At 38.5% G+C, this 25,791-nt stretch overlaps 1 protein-coding gene across 5 annotated transcripts in view; it reads right to left on the minus strand.

Moving 5' to 3' along the window:
• Positions 1–25,791, minus strand: part of LOC124139813 (neuronal PAS domain-containing protein 2-like) — a 61,839-nt gene that overhangs the window by 11,497 nt on the left and 24,551 nt on the right. For all 5 annotated transcript variants that reach the window (XM_046507154.2, XM_046507153.1, XM_046507151.2 and 2 more), the window contains 7 exons: positions 17,135–17,283; positions 14,308–14,399; positions 7,320–7,409; positions 6,867–6,984; positions 3,997–4,116; positions 3,343–3,529; positions 2,939–3,045 (listed from right to left, as the gene is read on the minus strand). In XM_046507154.2, the coding sequence (XP_046363110.1) occupies positions 2,939–3,045; positions 3,343–3,529; positions 3,997–4,116; positions 6,867–6,984; positions 7,320–7,409; positions 14,308–14,399; positions 17,135–17,283 (863 nt within the window). The remainder of the gene's footprint in view (positions 1–2,938; positions 3,046–3,342; positions 3,530–3,996; positions 4,117–6,866; positions 6,985–7,319; positions 7,410–14,307; positions 14,400–17,134; positions 17,284–25,791) is intronic.

Below are 25,791 nucleotides of genomic sequence, written 5' to 3' on the forward strand. Positions count from 1 at the left end.
GATCTCCGGATCACAGTCGGTCACATCGTGGGCTGGTGTGGGCAATCCCAGAACACTAGCCACTGACAAGGTGGAAGTGGCAGTGGAAGAGCGGGAAGCCATGGTATATGAGGTCGTCTACAAGACTGCAAAGTTGAAAAGTCAGCAACAGGGGTCTGCGATCGTGTACCGTCGGGACAATACATGGAGAGGTGTGCTCGCCTGCGAACCAAACCCCATGTAGACAAAATAAACCAGCTTCACAATCGACCGCCTAGGCATCGACGTAACCGGGTAGTCGGAAGTTGAGGCAATATGTCCAGAAGAGAATGAGGAAATCTGTAAAACTGTGGTTCGGGTAGATCGCACCGTACTGCACGAAGTAATGAGATCGTTTCCATCCCCAGAGCGTCGTATAAGCACTCCTGTTCTTAAATCGAGGTGACGATGAAGGACGACAACACGATACTAGGCAAGTTGTCAACAGGGGTCGATGGAACGGTCGTGGGACAAAGTATAAACTCGACGACAATTGTAAGACAACTGTTTCATCTTGGTTCCCTGTGTGATGATCTATGAGATGTCAGTAATAGAAGCAGATGTCAGTGGCGCCAGAGAGGCGATTGCCAATGGCGCCCTTTATGCCGAAAGCAGGAGATCGGTAGCGATACTCAGCTTGTTGATCTGAGCTTGTTGGGCACCGGAGAGCTTGAGGCGCCGGGAGCGCCAAAGAGCTTGAGGTGCTGGAGGTATTGCTTCTCAGGAGCGCTGGAGGAGCTATGCAGCTTGGCTGAGCGCGGCTGCTGTCAACTTAGATCGCTGAGGAGACAGAAGACCTGTCCCGTTACGGGCGTCACCGGAAGGGGCGATGTTGTCTATAAAGGTGACGGCAAGAGTGGTGTAGAAAGACCGCAGTCTCCGAGTTGTAAGCCATATCGGGGGGTCGACGAGCACGTTGAGTGAGGTGTGTCCTGGATACTCGTATCAAGTTGAAGGAGCACAGCGACGAAGGACTGCAACATCGGCACTGCCTTTTGAAAGTACAGGGTGTCGTACAATCACGGCAGAAGGGGGGCCCTGACCAGATTTGTGCAGCGAGGCAGAAAATCTGGAATTTAAGTAAAACATAACTATGTGGCAAAACCACAAAGTGCGGGAAGCAACATATAACTCAAAAACTTTGTATTTTATTGAAGTTTATGAGAGCAAACAATTACGCTGAAAGGTAGCAAGGCTTTAAATTACCCAAGCCAAAGAAAGAATTCAAAAGTGAGAACACGAAATTACGTGGCCACGTGGTGAATGGCAAAGTGGCGGGAACAACATTGCGCCCGTAAATTTCTGTGACTAGAGCCACAAATGAGCGATAAACGTAACAGGCCATAAACAGGTAACAATGTAGCAGCATACGATGAATGTAGAAACACGCAAAATATAGAAACAATAAGCTTTAATTTCCACAAGGGATACAAAGTACGTCCGTCCGTGGAGGTGACAAAGCAGTTATGTGTTTTGATGTGAGGTCATGACTTCCAGGTCACGTGCCGACTGTGAGAGGGCGCTGCTTCCTGTACGTGTTGGGACAACTTTCTTCGGCAGCTGGATCTCACACAGTTCGTCTCTCTGTCAAAAGACAGCAGTAAATGCAATACAGAGTAATGCAGGATAAATTAAAAAATTTGGTTCTCTTCATTGGTGCCTATCAATATTTCGTTACGTGACAGCAAAACCTTTGGTGGAACTATGACTTGTCAAACTTGTTCCACACTACAATAACTAACAATGTACCAAAGTGCTAAACTTATAATTACTTTTACTTTTACTTACTATATTATATAGCAGCAACTAAAAAAGTAAGACATTAGAATATATTGTTCCTGGTAAAATATTTGTTTCAAATTTAATTTCTTCCAACCATTGCACTTACTGAGGTATTACTTAATTGAATCACCTATATCGGTGAAAAACATATTTCTTTCAATTCTGAACAAACATGGCTGAATAATATGCCACACACAAAAATGGCTATGGACTAGAACTTCAAAAAAATTGGGAGTGTTCTGTCATCATTGTTCTGTGGGAACAAGTTTCAGCTTCATCATAGCAGTGGTTTGGAGAAGAAGTTCATACCACACAAACAGGCCACAGCATAAGTAGGAAAGTGGTAAAACTGTAGCCAAACGTGGCAAAAGGAAATTGACTGGGCTCAAAATACCTCTTAACTGTGCAGATATTGTTCAATGTCCTGTTAACACCAATCAGCTGAGTGGGAAATATTCTTACCTTGCAGTCTTTTATTAGACAGAATATTGGTACACATGTATTATCCAACACACAATAATGTAGTGTGAATACTCTACACACGGATTTCCTTTGTCACACAGAGAAGTGCAACTTTCAGGCCTGGAGTGAGTAGTAACAAGCCTGTATAGGTCAATGCCACCCTAGAGTCAATACCCAACATACAACACTCATCCTGTTTCAGTAATTAATACCCTCCATAAAGACCATCATGTAGAAAACATTGTATATACATCACCCAAGGGGTAACTAGTAGATAATATCCCACATCACCTGAGGGTTCATCGTAAGACAATATCCCACATTTTCTGTGTACGACTCTACATACACAGCTCTCACAGGTAAATCTTGTTTCATTAGGAGTTAACAAAGAAGACTTTTTCAGTACAGTATGTCTTACTAAATGTTCCCATTAATCAAGTTTCTAGACTGTAGCCTTTGGGCTGTCAAAATAGTGGACCCAACTTCTGCCAATGCCGATGGATGGCAACAGGAATAAGAATGTCTGGTGAATGAGTCCCTCAGTTGTAACTGTGAAGTGATAAGTGTATTGTGTGCAGCTAACATAGATTACCATTAAGTGGTGGGATCTCCCAGCTCCACAGTCTAGTCGCATGCAGGCAGTGTACAACATACTGACATAGAGGCTGATACTTACACTGCTCGTGGCATCGGGCAATATTGTCCAGGTCATCTGGATGATAGTAATCATACCCTGATGTGCCCAGAAGTTCAAAGGGCAGATAACCTATGACTGGAGGTGCCCTGAAACACAAGCAAGCATCACCTGTTTTACTTCCAACTACATGAAATACTAAAGCATACATAAGATATGAAAAACATCTACATCCTATAAGCTACACATAAACATCAACAAAATATCACCATCTTGTGTGTAGCAGGGTCTGCACTTCAGCTGTTGACAAGGGCACACCTAAGTGTGTACTATGTGAATTGTGGGGCAGATAACGTCGAGACATGCCAAACTTGCAGCTGTTGGTAGTACCTGCTTCAAATGCATAAGCTTCTTAATATTCTTACAAGATTTACTAAAAGACTTACCTATGATCTAAAAACAAAAATTTCCAGCCCAATGAATGCCTGGATGTGAATTCTGATGCCAGGTCAGTTTGTATTGGCATTTCACGGATGATCTTGGTGGTCTGTAGGCGTACTGTGCAGCAGAGGCAGGTGGAGTCCACAGGGGGAGATCGCATGTACACATAGCTGTCGGTGTCAGACTGGGCATCTACGGCAAAAAACAACACAATGACACTATTGCTATATAGCGCAAAAATTACCACTGTGTGGTTTATCCTGCAGAAACAAAATTATAGGATGTAGTTTTCAGGCAACATTTAGGTGCTTGAGAACCATGTTGTTACATGTATGTCCATTTACTGTCTTAACACAGAATAACATCAAGCACAAATATAGTTCCTGGTTCAATTACCATCAGCTCACAGCTGTTCCTGCATGAGAGGGATTCCTATACTAAACAAAATAAAGTTAGGGATCATTAATACTTTGTAGGATATTTTTTTTGCAGTCAAAAAAGAGCACACAATTTCATAAAAATATCCCCCAAAATATTCATGATCCTACAGTATTTTTTTCAGTGTATATGGATGTAGAATGAGAGACCTTCCTATGAGAGACATTGGAGCTCACACACCCAGGCGTGTTAGTGTTCAGTGTTGAGTAATGAACACCTACCTTCATCGCCATCCCAGGGGCGGCATGTCCCTGTGAACTCCACCTCCTCAAACACACGGAGGTCTTGAGGGTTTATAGCACCACACTGGACATGACATTTGAAGGAAATCTGATTTTCTTCTGAAACAAGAACAACCCAAAATTACACTACAGCCAAGCTAGAGTATTACTGTATGACATCAAACTTCACAAAGTAGAACACATTTCACTCACACACACACAATGGTTTGTGGCAATGTCATAGATAATGGCACAGTAATGAAGGGTAACTCAAGTTCTCCTGTCGGGTGGGTATCCACAGTACTACCCTGACCCGTGGTTAGTCACGTGGTATATTGTTTATTGACAAAAATTATCTAGAACCCTATGGTTACACAACAAGTCACTAATGCATGCATTTCTTTGTGACTTTGCATCCATTCCTTCTGACCTTTGGTTTGAATAAAAAATAAACTTCAGTTAACTTTAGTGTATGCATGACCAGATCTTTTTATATGTGTATCTAAATACATATCGCCAGGGGTCAAACTATTCCCCATCGGACATTTTGCACCCAACTCTTGAGACCTACAGAGGGTACCCAGGTAGGATCGGGTAATAGCAGGGTGGGTACCTGGGTAGTAAATTTGGACTCGTCCAAGCGTACTTTGCACTGTAATGGTCAGTCACTGGGGTCACAGGGTGAAGTGAAAACACTGCCCAGGCGCTGTTCTGGACTGCTTGAACTTGTTTCACTACTTTTCTCCTATACCACAAGGATGGTAAAACTGACTGGGCCACAAACCTCTCCTGATGTTGCTTGACACATTTCAACTCAAAGTCAAGTTTGGTTTCCATGGAGACCATATGCGGAAACCTTCTTTTTGCAATTGCTCATAAAATGTATGCAGATAATTTGATGAAATATGGTGGCAGGCTAAAATTTCAAAACATTTGATAAACATAGTGCCATGAGCACTGTAGCTCACCTGGATATAGTCAACAACATAAAATGTCAACAAAGGCATGCAAGTTGCTGTCAGCATTCATATTCAAATATTTCTGCATAAACACTGAGGAATATAAACTGACACTAATTTTTTTTGACAAAATAAGATGTCAATTTCAGAAGAAAAATACTTACAGAGCAAGAATGCCTTTTGAGAGGATTTAAGACTCTCAAACTCCATTCCATTCCATAAATAGGTTTGTCAATAAGGAGCAGGGTCAAAGTAAATGGAAAAACGAGGTCAAAATTTAAATATCACAAAAAAAACAGAACATTTATGTTCAGTTCTAACTACACATCTACCAAATTTCACTGCATTCTGAGAAGTTGACGAATTGACGAATTAAAAGTCACATTTACAATCACGAAAAATAACGTTGAGATAGTATTCAGCATCATATTTTGTTCTATATACTAAATATATTGCTCAGCACACTATCTATCTATCTATCTATCTATCTATCTATCTATCTATCTATCTATCTATCTATCTATCTATCTATCTTTAATATATAAAGTTGTAACTAAAATAACATGATATTAGAATATATTTTTCCTGGTAAGATAATAGTTTCAGATACAATTTCTTGCAATCATTGCATCAAAATTCTCTTAATCACTGGTAGATCTGGGTGAAAAACTGTATACAGCTGATTGCGATTTGTGGCTTAGTTTCTGTGACAAATACACTTGGTCATCTTAATCCATGTATATAAAGACAATACCTAAACAGTACAGGAAATACAATTGAAATGGTTGATCCCAATGTCTAGTGATGTTCAATTTTTTTACAGCACATAGTACTCAAAATGTCTTTTTAATAAAATACGGCTAACTTTGTTGGATGTTAATTAACTTTCAACATAATCTCCTCTTGTGTCCGCACACTTCTGCCATAATGCAGGAGTAGCTGGATCCCACTGGAATAGAAGGCTTCCTCCTGGCGGTGGAAAATGGTGTGCAGAAATGACATAATCATCAATTCTTAATGCTCACCAGGCAGTTCATTCTTCAAGTGTGGGAAGAGGTTGACAGTACCAAATCTTTTGAATATGGAGGATGTTCAAAGCCACAGTCATGCATTGCAGACATGGCTACCACAGACTTACAGACATACAGGTGCACCTGGTGAAACAACACACCTTTTTCCTAAACAGATTAGCATCATATCGGTCATGAATGGTCTGACCTTTTGGGAGGCAAGTCCACCTGAAGGAATCATTTGGAATCCCAGAAAACCAAATTCATCACCTTGACAGCTGCTGGAACAGACTTTTCCTGTCTGCTTTAAAACGACCTGGAGCATTTCTGATCAGGAATCAGAAGCCTTGGAAACTAGCATGCTGAATCCTTATGTCCAGTTCATACCTCAGACTGTTCTCAACTCTCTCATGAGTGATGCCTACTGTATTGGTCATTTGATGTGTGCTGCTGCATCATCCATCATTGTATCATGTACTTCATCAACGTTTTCCTAAGTAGTGGAGTTGAAGATCTTCCTGATCCTGGATCATCTTCAAGGCTCTCTTCCCTTCTTGAACTCTGCTGGCCACCTCTTAACAGTGGCATCATCTCCTAAAGTTGACCCCATGTCGCCATGGATGGCTGTTGAAGTTGCCCCTTTCAGATGGACATACTTGCTGACAGTGTAGTGGTCAATTCTGTCCATATACATTAACAGAGAAAACCTAGTCACTTTGATGCCTGGTTGTGTATTTGGTTTAAACTCAGCCTGTAAGCATAAAAAGTATTGTCCTAAATACATGCAAACTAATACAAGTGTACTATACATCCTTCAGAACTTTACAGTCACCCCTCATAATGTCAGACGGACAGACCCGCTAGCCTACATTTTGCCATGCGGACAGATATTCAGGCTCACCTTTACCAAACTCTGCTGATGTGTTGGCCATGGAGTGGAAATCTTGTAGAAAATTAGACACTTTCTCTCGATCATATTCATGTAAGAGGTTAAACAAAGACTTGGTGACAAGATCACTCTGCAACATAAACGAAAAGTGTTAAAATCATAAACGTGATGTTGTATGTTGACAGAATTTAATTACTTTTCTTCATTAGTCCATCTCATGTCCACATTAGAAAACAATGCTGGGATAATGACTCAACTGAATCATGTTTAACTTCTAATCGCCCCGAAGGATAAGTTTAACATTTGGCAGCATGCTTCAGGCAAGAGTTGAATATTCTCCTTCTTATTGAGAACTTAAGGTCTTTTTTTTCCAAAGCAAACCCCAATTTAAAGGCTTTCCGAGACAATCTCTGAAATTCAAGGACTTTTTTGTGTGCGGACCATGGGAAAAAGCAAACAACTTACAGGAAGGTGCCCCAGTAGAGATGTTACACTCTCTGACACATACAGGATCTTCCCCTTTACTGTGAAGACAATGAGGAAACTGTCCAGCGCCTGCAACACAAATTACCATCACCATCAGGCAGCTGCACATAACATTTTTAAAACGGAAGGTCCTATGCCTCTAACTCATTTAATAAGAAAGCTGTAAGAACTTCTGGTTTGTGAGCACTTCTCGCTTTCAGAAAACACATGATTAGCACAAACCATATAGTCACATGCCTGTAGCTTCCATGACAAGGAAGTTATATACACTTCCGGTTTGATGACATCACTGACAGTTTTGAAATACATCAACCAATGAACCCGATACTGGTCACTCTTCACCCTTCACACATTTTCGATGATTATTGCAATATCTGAGTGTACCTATACCTTAATGAAATGACTGCATTGGGTCAAAGCATAATTATAGCCAATATACTGATTCCCAAACAGAACATGAATACTCACCACTGATTGGTTTGACAAACATTAAAGCAGGACTCTATCCCAAATGTAAAGGTATCCTCTCTCCTTCATCTCTTGACCTTTGACCCTTTCGTGATGTACCAGACTAGAAACGGGTTTGCATTACATATTCACCTGACAATATGACCATTCTACATGACTCAACACATCAACTCAACATGCTTGATGTAAACAATAGCTTGATCTTTACTCCACTACAACTGTTATACAAGTGACAATCATCAACTGACGATACTGTTATGCCATAATCCATATCTACAGTGACAGTACCTCAAACTTACCTAACATAGAACATGTTGGAATTACCTAACATGGTGCCTCTATATGCTGACACCTTTGCTGACACCACAAGCCCTAACTCCTAACTAATTCTTTAGGCTCAAAACAATGCATACTTCTAGCCATTTAACACATGCAAAACAAAAAGCATGTCCATCTTCACCATTTCCCGAATGCCCATAAACATTGCCATCAGTAACATAAACCATATCATAAACCTTTCTGACATTAACACATAAAGGTAGTACAACTTTGAAACAGAAAGCCCATGCCTCAAGCTAGTTTATTAATAAAGTTATAAGCACTTCTGATTTAAAGAAATCACCTCTGATTTAAGATAATGCATGCACAATGCAGTACAACTTTGAAACAGAAAGCCCATGCCTCAAGCTAGTTTATTAATAAAGTAATAAGCACTTCTGGTTTAAAGAAATCACCTCTGATTTAAGATAATGCATGCACAATGCAGTACAACTTTGAAACAGAAAGTCCGAAGTACTTTAATTTTAATGACCTTGACCAGCAATTGCAGCCATGATTTGTTTGTTTGACATGCATCAACCAATGAGCCTGACCACCCGATCCCGTTAGTCAGCTCTTACGACAAGCATAGTCACCTTTTACAGCAAGCATGTGTTGCTGAAGACCTGTTCTACCCCGAATCTTCACGGGTCTGCAGTCATGAACTGCCTAGATATCTCACACTTAAAGTTCTTCAAAAAGCAATCTTGATGCTCAAGATATTGAGCTTTCGGGGTATACTGAGCATGCTGAGTTACTGACCTTCAACATCACACAATTACATGCAAGAACATCCTTCTACACCATGGCTATGTTACAAGTGAAGTCTCCTCATTAACTGAAGTTTTATTAAATAGTTTTGGAATTCCAGAGTTGTAAGATGCTCTTGTGTATACCTGCATTTTATTTTTTCTAAAAATTCCCTGAATTTTACAAAATTTAATTGTATCTGAAAAATGTAAAACTTTTTACAATTTTTCGCAGCTCTTAATTTTGCAACCATCCCTAAAATGTGTCATATCTTTGAAAATATCTGTCCATTCGTCATTTGAAAATATGTCCAAATTTTTTAAACCATTAACATAATGTCCACAATTTTTTGCCTAGAAATTCCAAGATATAATATGTATCTATCTATTCAATAAACAAATATAAATACAACTGGGATATTACATCCAAAAATATTGTGTTCATCATGCATTGTTTTTTGGACATGTGGTCTTCAAAAATACCAGAAAACAGAAAAAAAATTGGTTTGTCAAGTAAAAACAATGCATCAAAAGAAACTTATTGTGTCTAAATTGTAAGTTTATCGAAATGAGTTATCTTACTGGATTAATATTCCTGCCTGTTCACATGAAATCGTCACACTATGTGGTATCAGCTGACAATGGCAGAAGTCAATAAAAAAACAATCACAGGTAAAGTATCAAAACGCAGGCAAACTTTCACCACATGACATTCAAAGGGCAGGGCTTGAAAATCAAAACTGTAAACAATGTCTTAAAAATAAAAATATCAAAGGGATTTTGGAAACACAACAAAACACAAACTAAATGGATATACATCAACGCTTCCTCCTTAATTATTTATTTACATTCTTTAGACCACAAACGATCATATTTTAGATGATATTCAATTTAGATAAGACACGAATGGTGAAAGAGTTTTCACAAACGTACCCACCTACAAGAATGGTCTCCATGCGGGAATTACAATTGTTTAACTATTTCTTGTGGCCAAACAGCAAGTTAAATTTAGAGTTGATACCTTTTCTTCCAGATGTGTCCATAGATGTGAAAAACATGAGTTAATCATTCAAATGTAACTCACAAACATTGTAAATGTTTTTAACTTTCGGTCACTCATCATCATTTTTTGGCTGCTGCCCATGGAAAACACACTGCCTTCTGAGAGAAATAAATGATAATAATACTTGTTGCTATAAAACAAAAGAGTGAACCTGGAACAATATTCACTATTAATAACCATATTATGAACTGTCACTACTAATTGAAAGAAAATTCAACAATAACTTTTCGATACAGTACACACTACAGACAGAAATAGACAGCAAAATTGACGAAAGCACCATCATACCTCCAGGTAAGTAGAGTCTCTACAGTCATACCTCCAGGTAAGTGGGGTCTCAACAGTCATACCTCCAGGTAAGTGGAGTCATACTTCCAGGTAAGTGGAGTCTCTACAGTCATACCTCCAGGTAAGTGGAGTCTCTACAGTCATACCTCCAGGTAAGTAGAGTCTCTACAGTCATACCTCCAGGTAAGTGGAGTCTCTACAGTCATACCTCCAGGTAAGTGGAGTCTCTACAGTCATACCTCCAGGTAAGTGGAGTCTCTACAGTCATACCTCCAGGTAAGTTGAGTCTCTACAGTCATACCTCCAGGTAAGTAGAGTCTCTACAGTCATACCTCCAGGTAAGTGGATTCATACCTCCAGGTAAGTAGAGTCTCTACAGTCATACCTCCAGGTAAGTTGAGTCTCTACAGTCATACCTCCAGGTAAGTGGAGTCATACTTCCCGGTAAGTGGAGTCTCTACAGTCATACCTCCAGGTAAGTGGAGTCATACCTCCAGGTAAGTGGAGTCTCCACAGTCATACCTCCAGGTAAGTGGAGTCTCTACAGTCATTCCTCCAGGTAAGTTGAGTTCTCTACAGTCATACCTCCAGGTAGGTAGAGTCTCTATAGTCATACTGCCAGGTAAGTGGAGTCTCTACAGTCATACCGACAGGTAAGTGGAGTCTCCACAGTCATACCGACAGGTAAGTGGAGTCTCTACAGTCATACCGCCAGGTAAGTGGAGTCATACCTCCAGGTGACCCGTTTGTGCAGTCATATTAATTCATAAACACTTCAAGAATTAGTGTCACAATCTATGCTTCAAAAGTCACACACTCAGCAACCACAGTAAGTCCAGATACTGTGCCAAATGTGAAGAACTGACTTCACTTCAACACGCCAAATGTTTATATTAAATCAAGCGGTTGCAGAAGCAGAGGAGTTAAAGCCTTGGCCAAGAGACTGACAATTCTAAGACTGATCAATCTGTATTATAGGCAAATAGATAATAGCTCAATTGTGTCATTGCATTAATCTGTTTGGTCAATTTCTGCTAAGATATAACTAACTTAGAATGCATAAAGAAATTATTTTTCCACCATTTCATAAGTGTGTGACATGCTTGTATGGTTTCATAAAGTGTAAATCTACAGGGTCTCATATTTGTTTACAAAGGAAAAATAACTTCCAGTGTGACCTTTCATGGGTGACCTTTGTGAGGTCAGGGTTAATGTGTTATCAAGGACTGGGGGTCATTCAAACAGAGTGCCAATCCTAAATTTTTGAAATGATGGCTTGGGGAGTCACAGCAGTTGTGCCAAAGTCAAAATAGTGTTGTCCATTAAGGAGAGTTGATTAGGTATTCCATAGTTCCTACAGGTGGAACTTAATTACTCTGTACATCTAGGACAATGTGTTTGGATTAGAGATGTTGCTTCTGGGTTTTGTCATATTAAACAAGAACAAATTTGCACAAGTTCTGCAGAAATTTCTAGTTACTTTCACTCAGCAGATTTTCCGCAGTTTAAAAGGGAAGTTGGCTTAAGTTGATTTAACTCCAATATGCATCCAAACAGCATTGCCTATCCTGGTCTGTTGAGACGAGAAGTTTGTTATGAATACAGCTGGAACATTGATCAGCCTATGAATCCCTATAGTCTGATATCGTCATCATCATAGAATGTCAGTTATCAAGAGGTATTTCAAAGAGATAATTTTAATTGACAATAGGGAACCATTTAGAGACTATCCACGCAAAGTCTCAGCCCCTTGGTCATGAAGTTTGTAAACAGTTATTGCAAGGTGCTGTGATCGGTTCAGGATTTTGGGTAAATTCATTCATTTAGAAACATAGCGGGTGGGTTAGGTTTAAGGGAATTTGGGTGGCTGACATACCGGTAGTACCTATCTATGTAGTCTTTGTTGTAGCTTTTGCCCACATGGGCATAGTGGCTAGGGAGACGTGATTATGTCACGTTCAGCTAGGCATAAGCCATGATTGAGAGAGTCGAGATGCACGGAGCGTGTTCATCGGATGGGTCCGTTTTTCTGGTCATATGGTCCGCTTGTGGCCTATATAATCCTACCCTAGGTAGGGAATCATCAGTCGTTCTTTCACCAGTATGTGTATTTAACTTAGTATGTGTTTGAGAGGAGCAGCACAAAAGCTCTTAAAGTAATCTTATGTTAGGACAACTCAATAGTTATCAGGCAGTCAAAGATGCATTGTGTCAGAGTTACCATTCAGTAGAACAAAATGAAGCCTATAGAAGTGAATTCCAAAATCATCGACAAGGTCGCGATAAAGCTGTCTAGCACTTATTCATCACTAGAGGTACATTTAATTGGTCAGTTCTTAACTGGCCTGCATAGCTTTGCCATGGGGGAAAATGCCACATTTGCACATCCACAATCACTAGAAAATACTATTTCATACGCCATGGAGTTTGAAGCTGATGAAGGTAGCACGGAGGAGAGTCCTGAAACTCTAGACACACTAGCAGGAATCAATCAATCTGTTCAGTTGGTAGTGGTGATGTGACACTTGAGGCAGTTGCCAAGTTGATAGATGATTGCTTAGAAAAGTTCAAATGTAGCTTACCTAGTGTTAAGGCTCAATACCTTCTATGTCTGCAATCAACCAGGTCATTTTCGTGACTGGTGTCCTTACTTGTCAAAACTGGTTATCTTTATCAATATCAGGTGTAGGGAAACCGATGAAGTCATCGACACTGACGATCTCGTCCACAGGAAAAATTGTTTGGCGTTCTTTGAAGCTTCATAAATGTTTGTACATAGATGTTCTGATGAAAGGGGTTACCTCAAGAACGTTGTTAGAAACTGGGTCCCCAGTCCATTATCATGATTATCTCACAAGATGATGTCCTTAAACTGGGTTTACAGGATGTTAGGCTTTTGATTTTTGTGTTGGAAAGTGATGTTTCAACAAGAGTTTGTGGTTGCAGATTTAGGTGCAATGGGTAGATGGCAAAGGAAATGCGAGACGAAAGACACTGTCTTCATCAAGAGGTCGGCTCCCGTTGTACAAATTAAACACAAGCAGTTGTGCACGGGTCAGAATTATTGATAAGGTTATTGTTCCTGAGAGTTCTGATTAAAATTAATCCAATGTACTATTGATGGTTCATTTGGTGCTGATTCGGGTTCAGTTGAGCCAAACAATTATTGGAGAAACAAGGGAATTTTTATGGTTAGGAGTCTAGTTCAACCTGACAAGGATATAGTAGTCATTTCAGTGCTGAATATGAATAGCAAGAGATTGACCACAGATAGCTCATCAGTGATGGGTACAGTTGGCATGGTAGAACAGGTGGTTGCTTATGATGATGGTATTGTTACCGCTGATGCTGAAAGCCAGGACTTACCAGTCACTTGCAGTCACTCGTTGATCAGTGTTCCACTGATCTTTGGAAGGTCAAAAAAATCTGTTTCTGATTTATTGGGAAAATTTCTTGTGAGTGAAGATGGTTTGTTAGGGCAGACAGATGAGATAACTCGCACCATCACTACTGGTGGGGCAACTCCTATCAAATTGTCTGCTAGGAGGGTTCCTTTGACTAAGAAACAGTGAGTAGAGAATGAAATTGGGACGAGTAAACCAAGGTTAGATTTAGTCCGAGATGTGGTCACAACGGACACAGCCAAACAAAGAGGTTTATTTGCGGATATTTATTTCGGGAGTTAGAGGGCTGGTTGTACTATATAAAGTTCAACAGTAGGTGTATGAAAGTTGTACGTAGGTAGCAAAGGGGGAAAGTAGGAAGGTTTTCCTTTAACTAAGTTGATGAAAGTTGGCCCCATTGTTTAGTTAAAACATACTTGAGATCAAACTTAACTCTTTGTGTTTTATCAATAATTATAGTTGATAACCCAGTCAGGAGCCCAATATGACATATAGACACAAGACTACTGCACAGGGAGAAGAAAGCACAACGCAAAACACCACAGTAAAATATCAGACCTTTTGCCACCCATGTATACGGTTCTACTGTCACTGGGTGCCTATTACAGTACTAATCCTACCTAAGAGAACGTTGGTCAAAATTCTACAACATGAATAAGGCTGACAAAAAGACCCACCTCAAGCATAAGTTGAGAAAATTCATCATTAGACAGAAAAGATGGCTTCCAGTCCTCCTTTATTTCATGGATTTGAGATTGAACGGCAATTTCTGTAAATAAAAGACAAAACAAGATAAGTGGCAGTATGTGAGATCCAACAATTTCATCTTGGTAACTTGGTAAGCATCCAACGTGCAGCTGTCTCGTCTGGATGCTTGTTACACTGTAGTTAGAACTAATCTGAACATGGCATAACTTATTCGTTACTGAACTGATGTTGTTCAGTGGTTGGTATTGAACACAAGAAACTTGACTAACCTCAGAAAACCATACAGATGTATTTATCACTATTCAACATGTTCAAATCCATTACATACAATAACCACTATGCACTGTGTTATGACAATGACATATTTTTTCCAGGCCCTTTTTGCATATTATTTTCTAAAAGTACAACAACGAATCATGTGGTCTCCTGAAAGCCAGCTTAGCCTGAAATCGGTGACACAATGTCAGGATAAAACATAAACATTCCCCATGTCCAGTCAGTCTCCAGTGGGACATCCTATCTGCCAATTGAACATGTTGGTTGGCAATGAAACAATTTTGTCAGGAGTGAAAACAAATTTACTCTGCGAAGTATGAAACATTGAAATGTTTTAGAGGTGTTTAGCCCATGCAATGTGCAAGCCTGATTAGGTCAACTGTTGAAAACATTTTAGAGGTGTCCAGCCCATGCAATGTGCAAGCCTGATTAGGTCAGCTGCTAAGATATACATCAACATGAGAATTGTTGGGAAGAAAAAAAAAGAAGAAAATAAATCAACTTGGTACAAGCAGTTTTGAAGTGAGGTGAGGTGAGGTAAACTGGTGTTTATACTGCGCGTCCAAAATTATTGCACATATATAGCAATGTGCAAGCATGTGTGTGTGTGGCTGCTTGTACTAGTCCGGACTAATGCCAGTTTTATAGTTCAAGTCCACTGAGATACCATACTGCGGCTTAACATGAATACCCCACTCAGACACATATTCTGACTCCCAGCCGACCATTCCTTGTTTTAGCCTCATAATGAAGAGCAACAGGCAGGGTAACAACAAGTACCATCTGTTAACGTCTTTTGGTATGACGCAGCAGGGGATCGAACCCCGGACCTTCTGCTCTCCATGCGGAAGCCAGACCACTAGACCACATAGGATGTCCAAACTATTTTAACAGTGGCAGGGTGCATTTCTTACAGCAAACATCTTTGTCATACATTAAAAAATGTTTTATGTGAAGTTTACACAATGCACAGATTTTTAAAGACATTTTTAATAAATCATATTATCTATCTGAGGCAACAGTTGCCAATCATCACCCATTCTTATTTTATTTATATAATGACGAGCACACAACTGAGGTATTTTGCCAAAGGGGAATACTAATTTGTTAATAGAAAGAAAAATCAGTGGTGATAATATATGTGTTAAAATACTTGTTATAACTTTTAAATATATTGGGTGTAAACATTTCATAAGTTAAATATTTTATTCTAGGAGATAAAGATTGTTAAAGAAAATATAGTACATGTTGCCAATCATCTCCCATTCACTTTTGTCTTACACCCCTAACAAAATAACACCCCAAAGTAGATCCCAAGCGGTTACCATGCATGGCTGCCTACACTGATTCAATGGATTGGGAAGGAATGCACTTAGGTGTTTGTCCACCGATCAGTTCAACTTCATTCTAGAAATTCGACCAATCACAATGTAACCATAAATACAAATTATTGGACTCTCATTTATATTTGTAGAAATCGCATTACCCTGATCAACATGCATGAGCACTTTTCAGCTTTCATCAAAGTATGTCCATTACTGAGCAGATATGTCAGCTGCGACAGTCTCCGGCAGATAACACAATTGACTACCTTACCAATAAACAATTGATTACCTTACCAATAAGCAATTGACTACCTTACCAATAAACAATTGACTACCTTACCAATAAACAATTGACTACCTTACCAATAAATATCTATCTTAGAAACATGATAAAGGGGAACAGTGTTCTAGTTGCCAAAAGGTGGGATCGGTCTGGCCCTGCTTTTTCAAAAAGAAGGGCCTAAATAAAGAAACACATTTCGTTAACAATAAATCCAACACAAAGCTTCACTTGATATTAAGAATCAGGAATAGAAAGCAATAAATCATCATATCACCATCAATTTCCAGAATTTTGATTTGGGAAAACGCATTAAAAGTGTCTGAAAACCATTGCCATTACCGTTACTAAAGAAAGTTTACATATGTTATTGTGAGCCAATCATAACAATTTCTAACAGAGACAATCAGTTTCATGTGTCAAATAATGCAATCGGCAATTGGAGTGTGATGATATATCTAATTATCTATATATTGCAATTGTTTACCAGGCGATTGTACTGTTTGATAGGAATCTAAAATTGCCAATAGTATTCTCGATAGTACTCATTACAATAAATTTTTCAATGGTCACCATTAGTTATGAAAAAACAAATTATGCATCACATGTTGATTTGCAAGGATTACGACAACTTCATATTGGAGTTACTTCCCTTTGGTTTCGGTAGCGACAGAGAGAAGAATGGATGCTTTTGACACTGTCTGCAATACTATAGTCATTTCTATTACATTGATTAATATAAATATCAAGAGTTGGTTTCATACTAATGCAATACTACTGCAAAAGTTGATGAGAAAAGTGTATGTTACCATAGCATATCATCCTTCTGCGGCACTTAGACAATATCTCCTAGGTGTTTATAACCAAGTTTATGACAGTGTGTTTGATAATATAATTTGGTCCATCTCTACATACCTTGATGGTTTTTCAGGAAAGCTATGGTGGACTTCAGTACAGTAGACTTGTCCATTTTTTTGTTGTTGACAGACACCATGGAACACAGTTCATTCACCAACATGTTGAATTGGTCTCGCCGTTTCTTTTCACTTAAGTTACGGGTTTTCCTGAAACAGAAGAAGAAAACAGGAGATAATCAAATATCAGCCTTGATCTCATAGGTTCTGAAGATGGCATAGACTGGGGCACTTCTTTAATCATAAAACACATCAGTTTTGTTACAAACATCAGGCATTTGGGGCAACCAGAAATTGGCTTCACACGTTGTACCCATGGGGGAAAATGAATCTTTGTCTTCGGCATGAAGAGCATACGCTTTAACCACTAGGCTACCACACTGTCCCATATTCTAAATGAAATGTCCCTGGCAGGAAAGATGGGGGAAAAATGATTATTTCTTCAAAATTTGATTTTTTTTAAAATGATTTTAACATGGCCCTAAATGAAAAATCATAAAACCAGCAATAAAGCCCCTTCCTCTCTACTAGTCTTGTTATCAGAGAATATCAAGTCACTTCTATCAAGCCATAACAGTAGTTGGATAACATGAATTGGAAATTTCTTTATTCCAATTTGGGAATGTTTACTGGCATTAACTGCAGACTTGGGGCAAGGCCTGTGACCAATTGAATTGATAATGTTCTTAGTTCTGTGTTGTCTCACTGCTGGGTTCAAGGGCCAATGGTGGAAATCAAAAGCATTAAAAATACATTGTTCAACTCTAATCAATCTCACCAACACTGAATGAATAAATCATCAATAAGTTTCAAAGGGATGGTAAAATGACAGTAAACTAACTATTAATCAATCATTATGAAAAACAACACATATCTGACTTTTTAAAAGTTGCTTCAAGAGGAAAGCAAGTTATGAATTAAAGGAAGGATACTAATGTGAACACTTAAGGTTGGTGCTCAACCCTGTATCCTCACAGTTTGTGTCAACACAGCAGCCCAATCCCCCTCAGCAGTGGCCTGGCTTTACTCAGGTCACAACAGGTCGGCACACTGGCTAGGGTGGTCACTGGTTTGTGTCAACAATCACAGACAGGAAACTGGAATGGTCACTGACCCTCCCCACAATATGTCAATAACCAAGACCAGCACGTTGGGAATTAATCAGACCAAACCTAATGACGTAACATAATAGACAATAGAGTGAATATGGTTTTACGCCGCTTTTAGCAATATTCCAGCAATATCACGGCGGGGGACACCAGAAATGGGCTTCACACATTGTACCCATGTCGGGAATCGAACCCGGGTCTTCGGCGTGACGAGCGAACGCTTTAACCACTAGGCTACCCGACCGCCCCTCTCACATAAACTTAGACCTCAAATAAACTGAGCTTTAGGAATAACAAAATTATGTATGCAATAATACAAGTGTTGTTTGTCACTACATACAATATTCCTATTTGATGCCTTGTCAATACAAGAACCATTAAACTCAAACATCTGAACTTTCAATGAATTCATTGATGATTAAGTTAAATAACATGTGATAATGCATATTAAACTGTAAGTGGAGAATGTTAGAACCTTTGCACAAATAATTTAAAACTTCACTTTTGCAATTAGTATTTCCAGATAGTCGAGTCACGTTAATCCGACATCGTCTGTTGCACATGATTATGTTTGATTTACAAGTATGTCGGATAAACGAAATTAAGTAGTAACAACGTTCGTGTTTGAAAATTTGACAACTACACGATAGATAACAATACATATACGTTGTAATAAAATAATGAAAAACAAAATATTCATATTGTTGTGTTATATTTTAGTAGAATATGTTTTCTAATCATGGAAACTCTAATGCTTAACATAGGGTATTCTGAACTACTGTTACAGACTGTATGACTGATTCAAAAAACTTTTGAAAGCATAGTCTGGAATGGAAGTCGCCAATTTGACACTAGTGCGACAAAGCTCAAGAAAGCTGCATTTTTAGTGGCTAATGTCGACTTCCTGTTAGTCATTCATTTGGCGGTTGAAGTTCACAAATGGTTGTTCTGACATGACCTGTAATGGGATTTATCAGCAGTAGCTAGAACTTATATTTGATTTTAATGAGATCAAGGTAATCTAAACATGTGAATTAATCCTGGTATTTTGTTTATTTAAAGCATTAAAAGTTTATCTCTGCAGCTGTTGTTATATGCAGCCACTAGACAACTCGTCTTGCATCAAAACATGGGCTGTGTACTTGTGGGCAGATGACCACAGAGTACACTGATCACTGTATCAGATTAACGAGACTGATTAATGAGTGATTTCTGAAATTTGTTGCAAGATAGGTGTGTCAGAGTTGTAATGCAAGACTGTCGGATTAACAGGTCTAAATAGCACTGATTTAATTGGTTCCCATCATAAGTGTCGGATAAAGCCGACTGTCTGATTCACAAGTGTCGGATTACCAAGACTTAACTGTACAGTGGAAACTGTCCAATTTGGACTCAGTTTGGACTGGTAAACAAGTCTGGTTTACACAGAGTACAATAAGACAAAAAACGCAAAGATCGTTCACATCATTGCTGAAGCTAAAATGTTTAGAATAGAACTTGTATAACAATCATTGTCGGTAGACGCATTTAAATAATCATATGAACAATTATAGGCTACAAAATGTAAAGTTGCAGTTACAACATGTGGTAATATATTTTGTGCTGAAAACACTATAGAAATCTACAAAGTGTTAGGAACAACAGAGAGCTTGCTATTTGGTGCTTTTCTAAATACGACTCTCTGACATCATATCTTTTGTGTCACAATGAGCAATATGACGTCATAATAGATCAAAACCTTTGCAAAGGCTTGCTTATTTTTCTTTAGGGGTGCCCAGATCACCCTGTTCACTGAAAAGTTAGGTGGAACAGTGTCAGGTATAACCAAACAAACAGATATTACTGAACTGAATGCAATTTCAATGTATTTTTCTCACAGCTAATGCCATGCACAAACTGATAAACTTAACTCCCTCTTTTGTGAGATGTTTTGCTGTTTTCAGCGATTCCGCAGTCACAGAATATTTTGCAGAATGTCCTTTTGCTGTTTTTGGCAATTCCATGGTCACAGAATATTTTGCAGAAATGTCCTTTTGCTGTTTTTGGCAATTCCATGGTCACAGAATATTTTGCAGAAATGTCCACTCGGTACAGAAATGTACCTATCTTGCAGAAAATTACATCTTGTGCAGAACTAGTACAGAATTTTGCATTTATCTGCAGCAAAATTTGTCAAATACACTGCAAAATTTTAACATTTGAGACAAAAGCTGATTTTAATTGTGTAAAGGGATATACATTTTGTTTTGAAGTGAAGTTGATTTTTGTATTATTGTATCCTGATTCACTTCAATAAGCTACTCTAGCCATGAATAAGTTTATCATAAAAATGCCTGCCACATGTCAAACATGTGCAAAACTACAAAATTCTCGAAAACTAAGCTTAAAAAATTGCAGAATTATCAAAATTTGGTTTCAGAATTTACAAAAATTGTCTTTACAAATGATTGATTCCTATTGAAATGTTTGGTGTATGCATTAGTTATGTATTTATGTCATGAGAACAAAGCAGAAATAAGGTGGGATATAGAAACAGCTGTTTGGTAATGCCTGACACTGCTCTACATAACTATTCAAATTATTGACCTGTGTCTTTCACAGAGTTTGAAAAGGGCATATATTCAAACATGCATGAAACCCTTTTAGAGGCAATAGTGTCATTACAAACAAGGATTTAAATGGGGTGACTATGGTATATGAATGAATGACATGATTTGATTTGTTAAACCTTTTAAGATGACAAAGACCCTAAACAGTTTCTGTGACGTTACTAAAGCATTGGAGTAGTGTTTGACAAAAAGTGTATTCCATAAATTTAGGTTAAATGGTATACATGGTTCACAAGTGAAATAGTAAGAAAGGTATTTGAGCAAAAGAAAACTGATCCCTGGAATCAATATATTAGCCAGTCCTAGTCCTATTGCTTTTACTATTCATCAAGCATCAAGTTAAAGACATTGAATGTAACATGAAATTATTTGCTCACTCAGCCAGCTACTCTTAGATTTAAAACTGATATTAAAATGGGCTAAAACCTGGAAGGTCAAGCTTAATCCAACTAACACAGAATTGATTCTGTTTTCTAAAAAAAGGAAGTATATCAAGCACGCCATACAAATTCATGAATGGTAATCCTGCATGGAAGCTGCAGCCACAGGTGTGAAGATAGTCTCCATTACATGATTATTTGTTTCAATAGCCAAATTACAGTGTTGTCAGATCAAATTGTTATTTCCATATTAAGGGTTTTGATATTAATACTGTAATAAACAGAAATTGTAATTTATCACATGAAATTAACTTTAAAATAATTAAATATGTTCACAAATATAATAAAACATTTTCTTTTTCCAAAATTGTAACAGTGTATATAATGTTAGAAATTTAGTAATGCATCTGTTTATTTGTCATTATGTACACCATGTGTTGTTCAACAGCCAATATAATGAACGACTCTGTCAAAGAGATGACTCCAAATTTCTTTACTTTCTTTGATCTTCACTGCAGTAAACTATTGTTTGAATAGAATGGTAGGATGGCGAGTGAGTGCAGGAGGTCAAGCTGGCCAGTGTCTGGCTACTTCCTACACCGCCAACAGGAAGAGGAAGACCGAGGAGCAGGTCAACACGGTCAGTCATGCTGTGGCAAGCTCAAGTGAAACAATGCCAACTCTGACAAGTAAACACAGCAATCGATTCGACTTAGGGGTTAAAACACTACTCTTCCGTTATGCCTATTGTATAGGCTCAGCAAGGAGTCACAAATACCCTGGAGTTCCCAGTGTAGGTTTGAATTGTTTTTTATGCCAAAGTAGGAAAAGGGAGTATCACTGTTCCAAGCCACACTGAGCAGCAGAGTAAAAAATACAATTACCAATCTTCTGCAACAATGGATGTACTTCAAATCCTGTAATCCAAATGGCTTGTTATAATCAATGGTCAAGATTTGGTGCTCGTACATGGTACAATTGACTAATATTCTTATAAAACATGCTTTCAATGAAAGTGTAATTATGGCCAAAAACAAAAACTGGTTTATCAACTCACTGGTATCTTGGACATATGAAAGATGCATCAATATGCAGTGTTGGAAACAAGCACCTGCAGGTAGATCTTGTGTAGTAGTAGGCCAGTAGTTTCAAATTTGCAAGGGTCCTTATGGCCTGCAGTAAATGTATGTGAAGACAAATTTGTCACAATAAGCTGCAGTGTTGTTAATGAGGGCCGGGAGAGTTTAGCATGTTTAGGCTTAGCATGTTTAGGCTTAGCATGTTTAGGCGAGGCAAGCAGCTTCTAAAGTCTGTGGGTCAAGATGGCAACGAGCGTGTGATTACTCGCTGAGTCCACCACAGGGAACACCAGATAACATCATCCTGCACACAGGAGAAAGATGCTGACACATTGAAAAATCCAGCCTCTTACTTTACTTTGCCTATTTACCATAATTACAATCTAACCAGAGCATTAGATAAGCGGCATATTTGTGTAAAATACGTAAAATAAATCATTAATATTAATATTGAGTTGCTTGTCAACAATTAGACATGAACAATCTAAAAAAAAAACAGTATAAAAACTGCATAATTACCCAGTATAGACTTTTCAGCTTGCATGTGGAGAATTTACATATAAAAGCACTTCCAGTATTTAGCTCCTGGGTTTAATAACACGATTTATTTCGGGGGGTTTCGCTCATGGGCCTAGATTAAGAAATCAATTTCTAGTGATACATTCCCAGCAGAACTTTCCAAACACTTGAACAAGATAGACTCAGTGCTGAAAGACTTCCATATTTATATGGTCTCCTCATTTGTATTTCATCATGTTTTGGTATTGAAGTTGGGCATTAGTGTTATATTGTACTTTTGAACTTAGTCGTGTTCACATATTTTCTGTATTTAAGCCCAGGGCTTAGTTTTGGATAAAATATTTCTCCCTCCAGCATAATCTACTGCAGCAGTAGGCTGGACCTGTGTTTGGGAGACATTTCAGCTCAACAGATGTCATGGTGTCAAATAAAATATCACAGATCAATGTCATTTCATAGTTGCTGATGAGTACAGATGGAGCCAACAAGTTCTGACGTATGCATCATTATTACAACATTCTAGTCTTCGTCATTTCTCTGGAGAGTTACCTCATCAAGAGTTGCAGCCCTGTGGGCGCATGTCAACTAACTATGTCATAGGTAACAAGGCCTTCCTTCAAAATCTCAATCTACACATTTACTGAAATCATAGTTACACAAAAATTACTTCCTCCAAAGTGCAAATTTGAATACAAAAGGGCCTTTAATGCTATCCTGTTATGCAATGCTCTCCCATAATGCTATGCTATAAACTAATCACATCCAAGAAGGTACATGGTCAGATTTCTATGAATTCCATACAAAGCTTATTGTTCAAGTCATTTCTAAGTTCTACTTTCTAAGACAAATTAGAAATGGCTGTAAATTATGTTGTTTTTCTACATGCATTCCAGCTTAGCATGCCACTGGGAATTGTTACTTGAAGTGACATGTTCACACAGAAGCTACTTTACCACTGGCCAGCTACATTATTAGTCATTATTACAACATCAAAGCAGATCTGATGGTTGATATATTTGTCTAAACGGCTGAGATGGATTTGACCTCAGTAAGCATGCATGGAAGCTGATGTAACAACAGTGTACATTCTAGAGTGCTGCATTACCGCATCTTCTTCAGTAACTATCACCCCCATGCATGGAAGCTGATGTAACAACAGTGTACATTCTAGAGTGCTGCATTACCGCATCTTCTTCAGTAACTATCACCCCCATGCATGGAAGCTGATGTAACAACAGTGTACATTCTAGAGTGCTGCATTACCGCATCTTCTTCAGTAACTATCACCCCCATGCAGCAGTTGGGCAGCAGCAGTTTCCCATATGAAAGAATCTCACATAAATACCTCAATGGGAAATATTTAATAGATAAACATACTGTGTTTTTAGACCTAGGTTACATGTAGATTTAACCAAACTACATTGAATTTTGGAGTGAAAAAGCAGCATTAGCTTTCAAGTGTTAATTCATGGTTAAATCTACAGGCAACCTAGCTTTCCATTAAAAGAACAGTACCCTGTACATTTATCTTCAATCTACCATAATTTAAAAAAACATGAACTCTTTGGTGTCAGCAAAATGATTAAGTGAAGTGGCATGGGTTGAGTAAAATGTTTTGAGCGGCTTGTCAATCAGAATTACGGAGTCAAGAACAGCAATTAAACAAAACATTCTTTTTTTTACACCTGAAGACTTCACTTGAAAATATGATGGGCATTGAAACCATGTAGCACTGCAACGTTGTGAGCTAACATGAAGTGGGCACCCCCCAAGTAAAATGAGCATGCCTTGCAAGGTTTCATTCTACAAAGCACGTCATTGTTATGATGTCGCATCACTCATTGTGATGCAAAAGAGTGAGCACCAAATTTCAAGCTACTGTTGTCCCTAAAACTTTAAAAACATTTTCATTGAAGATTTCTATTGTGTTTCCTACACAAAATGTATTGCCACACATCTTTTGAATATTGTACTCACTGTGACTGTGCATTTTGTAACTCATAATTCTACCTATAAATACTTTTGACAGCAAAAATAGTACAATTCAATATACATTAGCTTCCACAGTGATGCTGCTATCAAGCTGGCTGTTTCAATCAGAGGAGGATTATTGTATTGTCATAACCTTTGACTGACCAATCACAATCAAGTTATTTCCAAATTCTGGTAGAATGTATGCTATTAACATTTGTGAACTTGTTGAACTAGCCAGTGTTTATACTGAAGTAAGTAGTGTGCAACGCCACCAAGCAACCTCCATCATGCCGCATGACATCTTCTTTAAAACAGGCTGCCTGTCATTCCTAAACCATCTACTGATAGGGCAAAGACTGCTGTCCACAACAACATACCGGTGAGGTCAAGCATGTAAAGACGCAAAGGATATTTGTACTAAAGTATGGAAAAATACAGCGAATCTTGTGATCATGGTGATGGGAGACAAACTACTTGGTGGTTCCCCTTTTGAAAATGACCACCTCTCTTGAAAAATGTCCCCTCTTTTATGTCACTAGTGGGCCTGAAGTGCCCTTCCTTTTTGTCAACTTGTCACTGCAACCAGCATCAACATGTCCCAAAACATATGGCCTTGCCATAAATCATGAAGAAGAACTAATCTGGAAATACATTCTCATGGTGTTTTTCCACTTGTTGGTAAGATTAATTGAAGATATTTCATATCATCTCCATACATTGGAGCCACATGTGACTGTCAATAGTAATGCACCCAAGACTGGAACCTACAGGAAGTGCAATAGAATTAGAGTTTCTGTCACCTCAGACAAAGTGGCTTTCGGTGTTGAGAAATTTCATATTGAATAAAATTCAACTTTACAGATGGAGCAATTAAACTGTCTGTTGACAGCAATCATCCATATCACCACGTGACTGTAACAGCAACACCTCACAGGTGAGACATATTTACAACACTAACTGCATTCCTCAAAGTGGCTTCATTCCTTTC

The sequence above is a fragment of the Haliotis rufescens genome, unplaced genomic scaffold (assembly GCF_023055435.1).
Source record: "Haliotis rufescens isolate VD_foot unplaced genomic scaffold, xgHalRufe1.0.p SCAF_7, whole genome shotgun sequence".
NCBI lineage: Eukaryota > Metazoa > Mollusca > Gastropoda > Lepetellida > Haliotidae > Haliotis > Haliotis rufescens.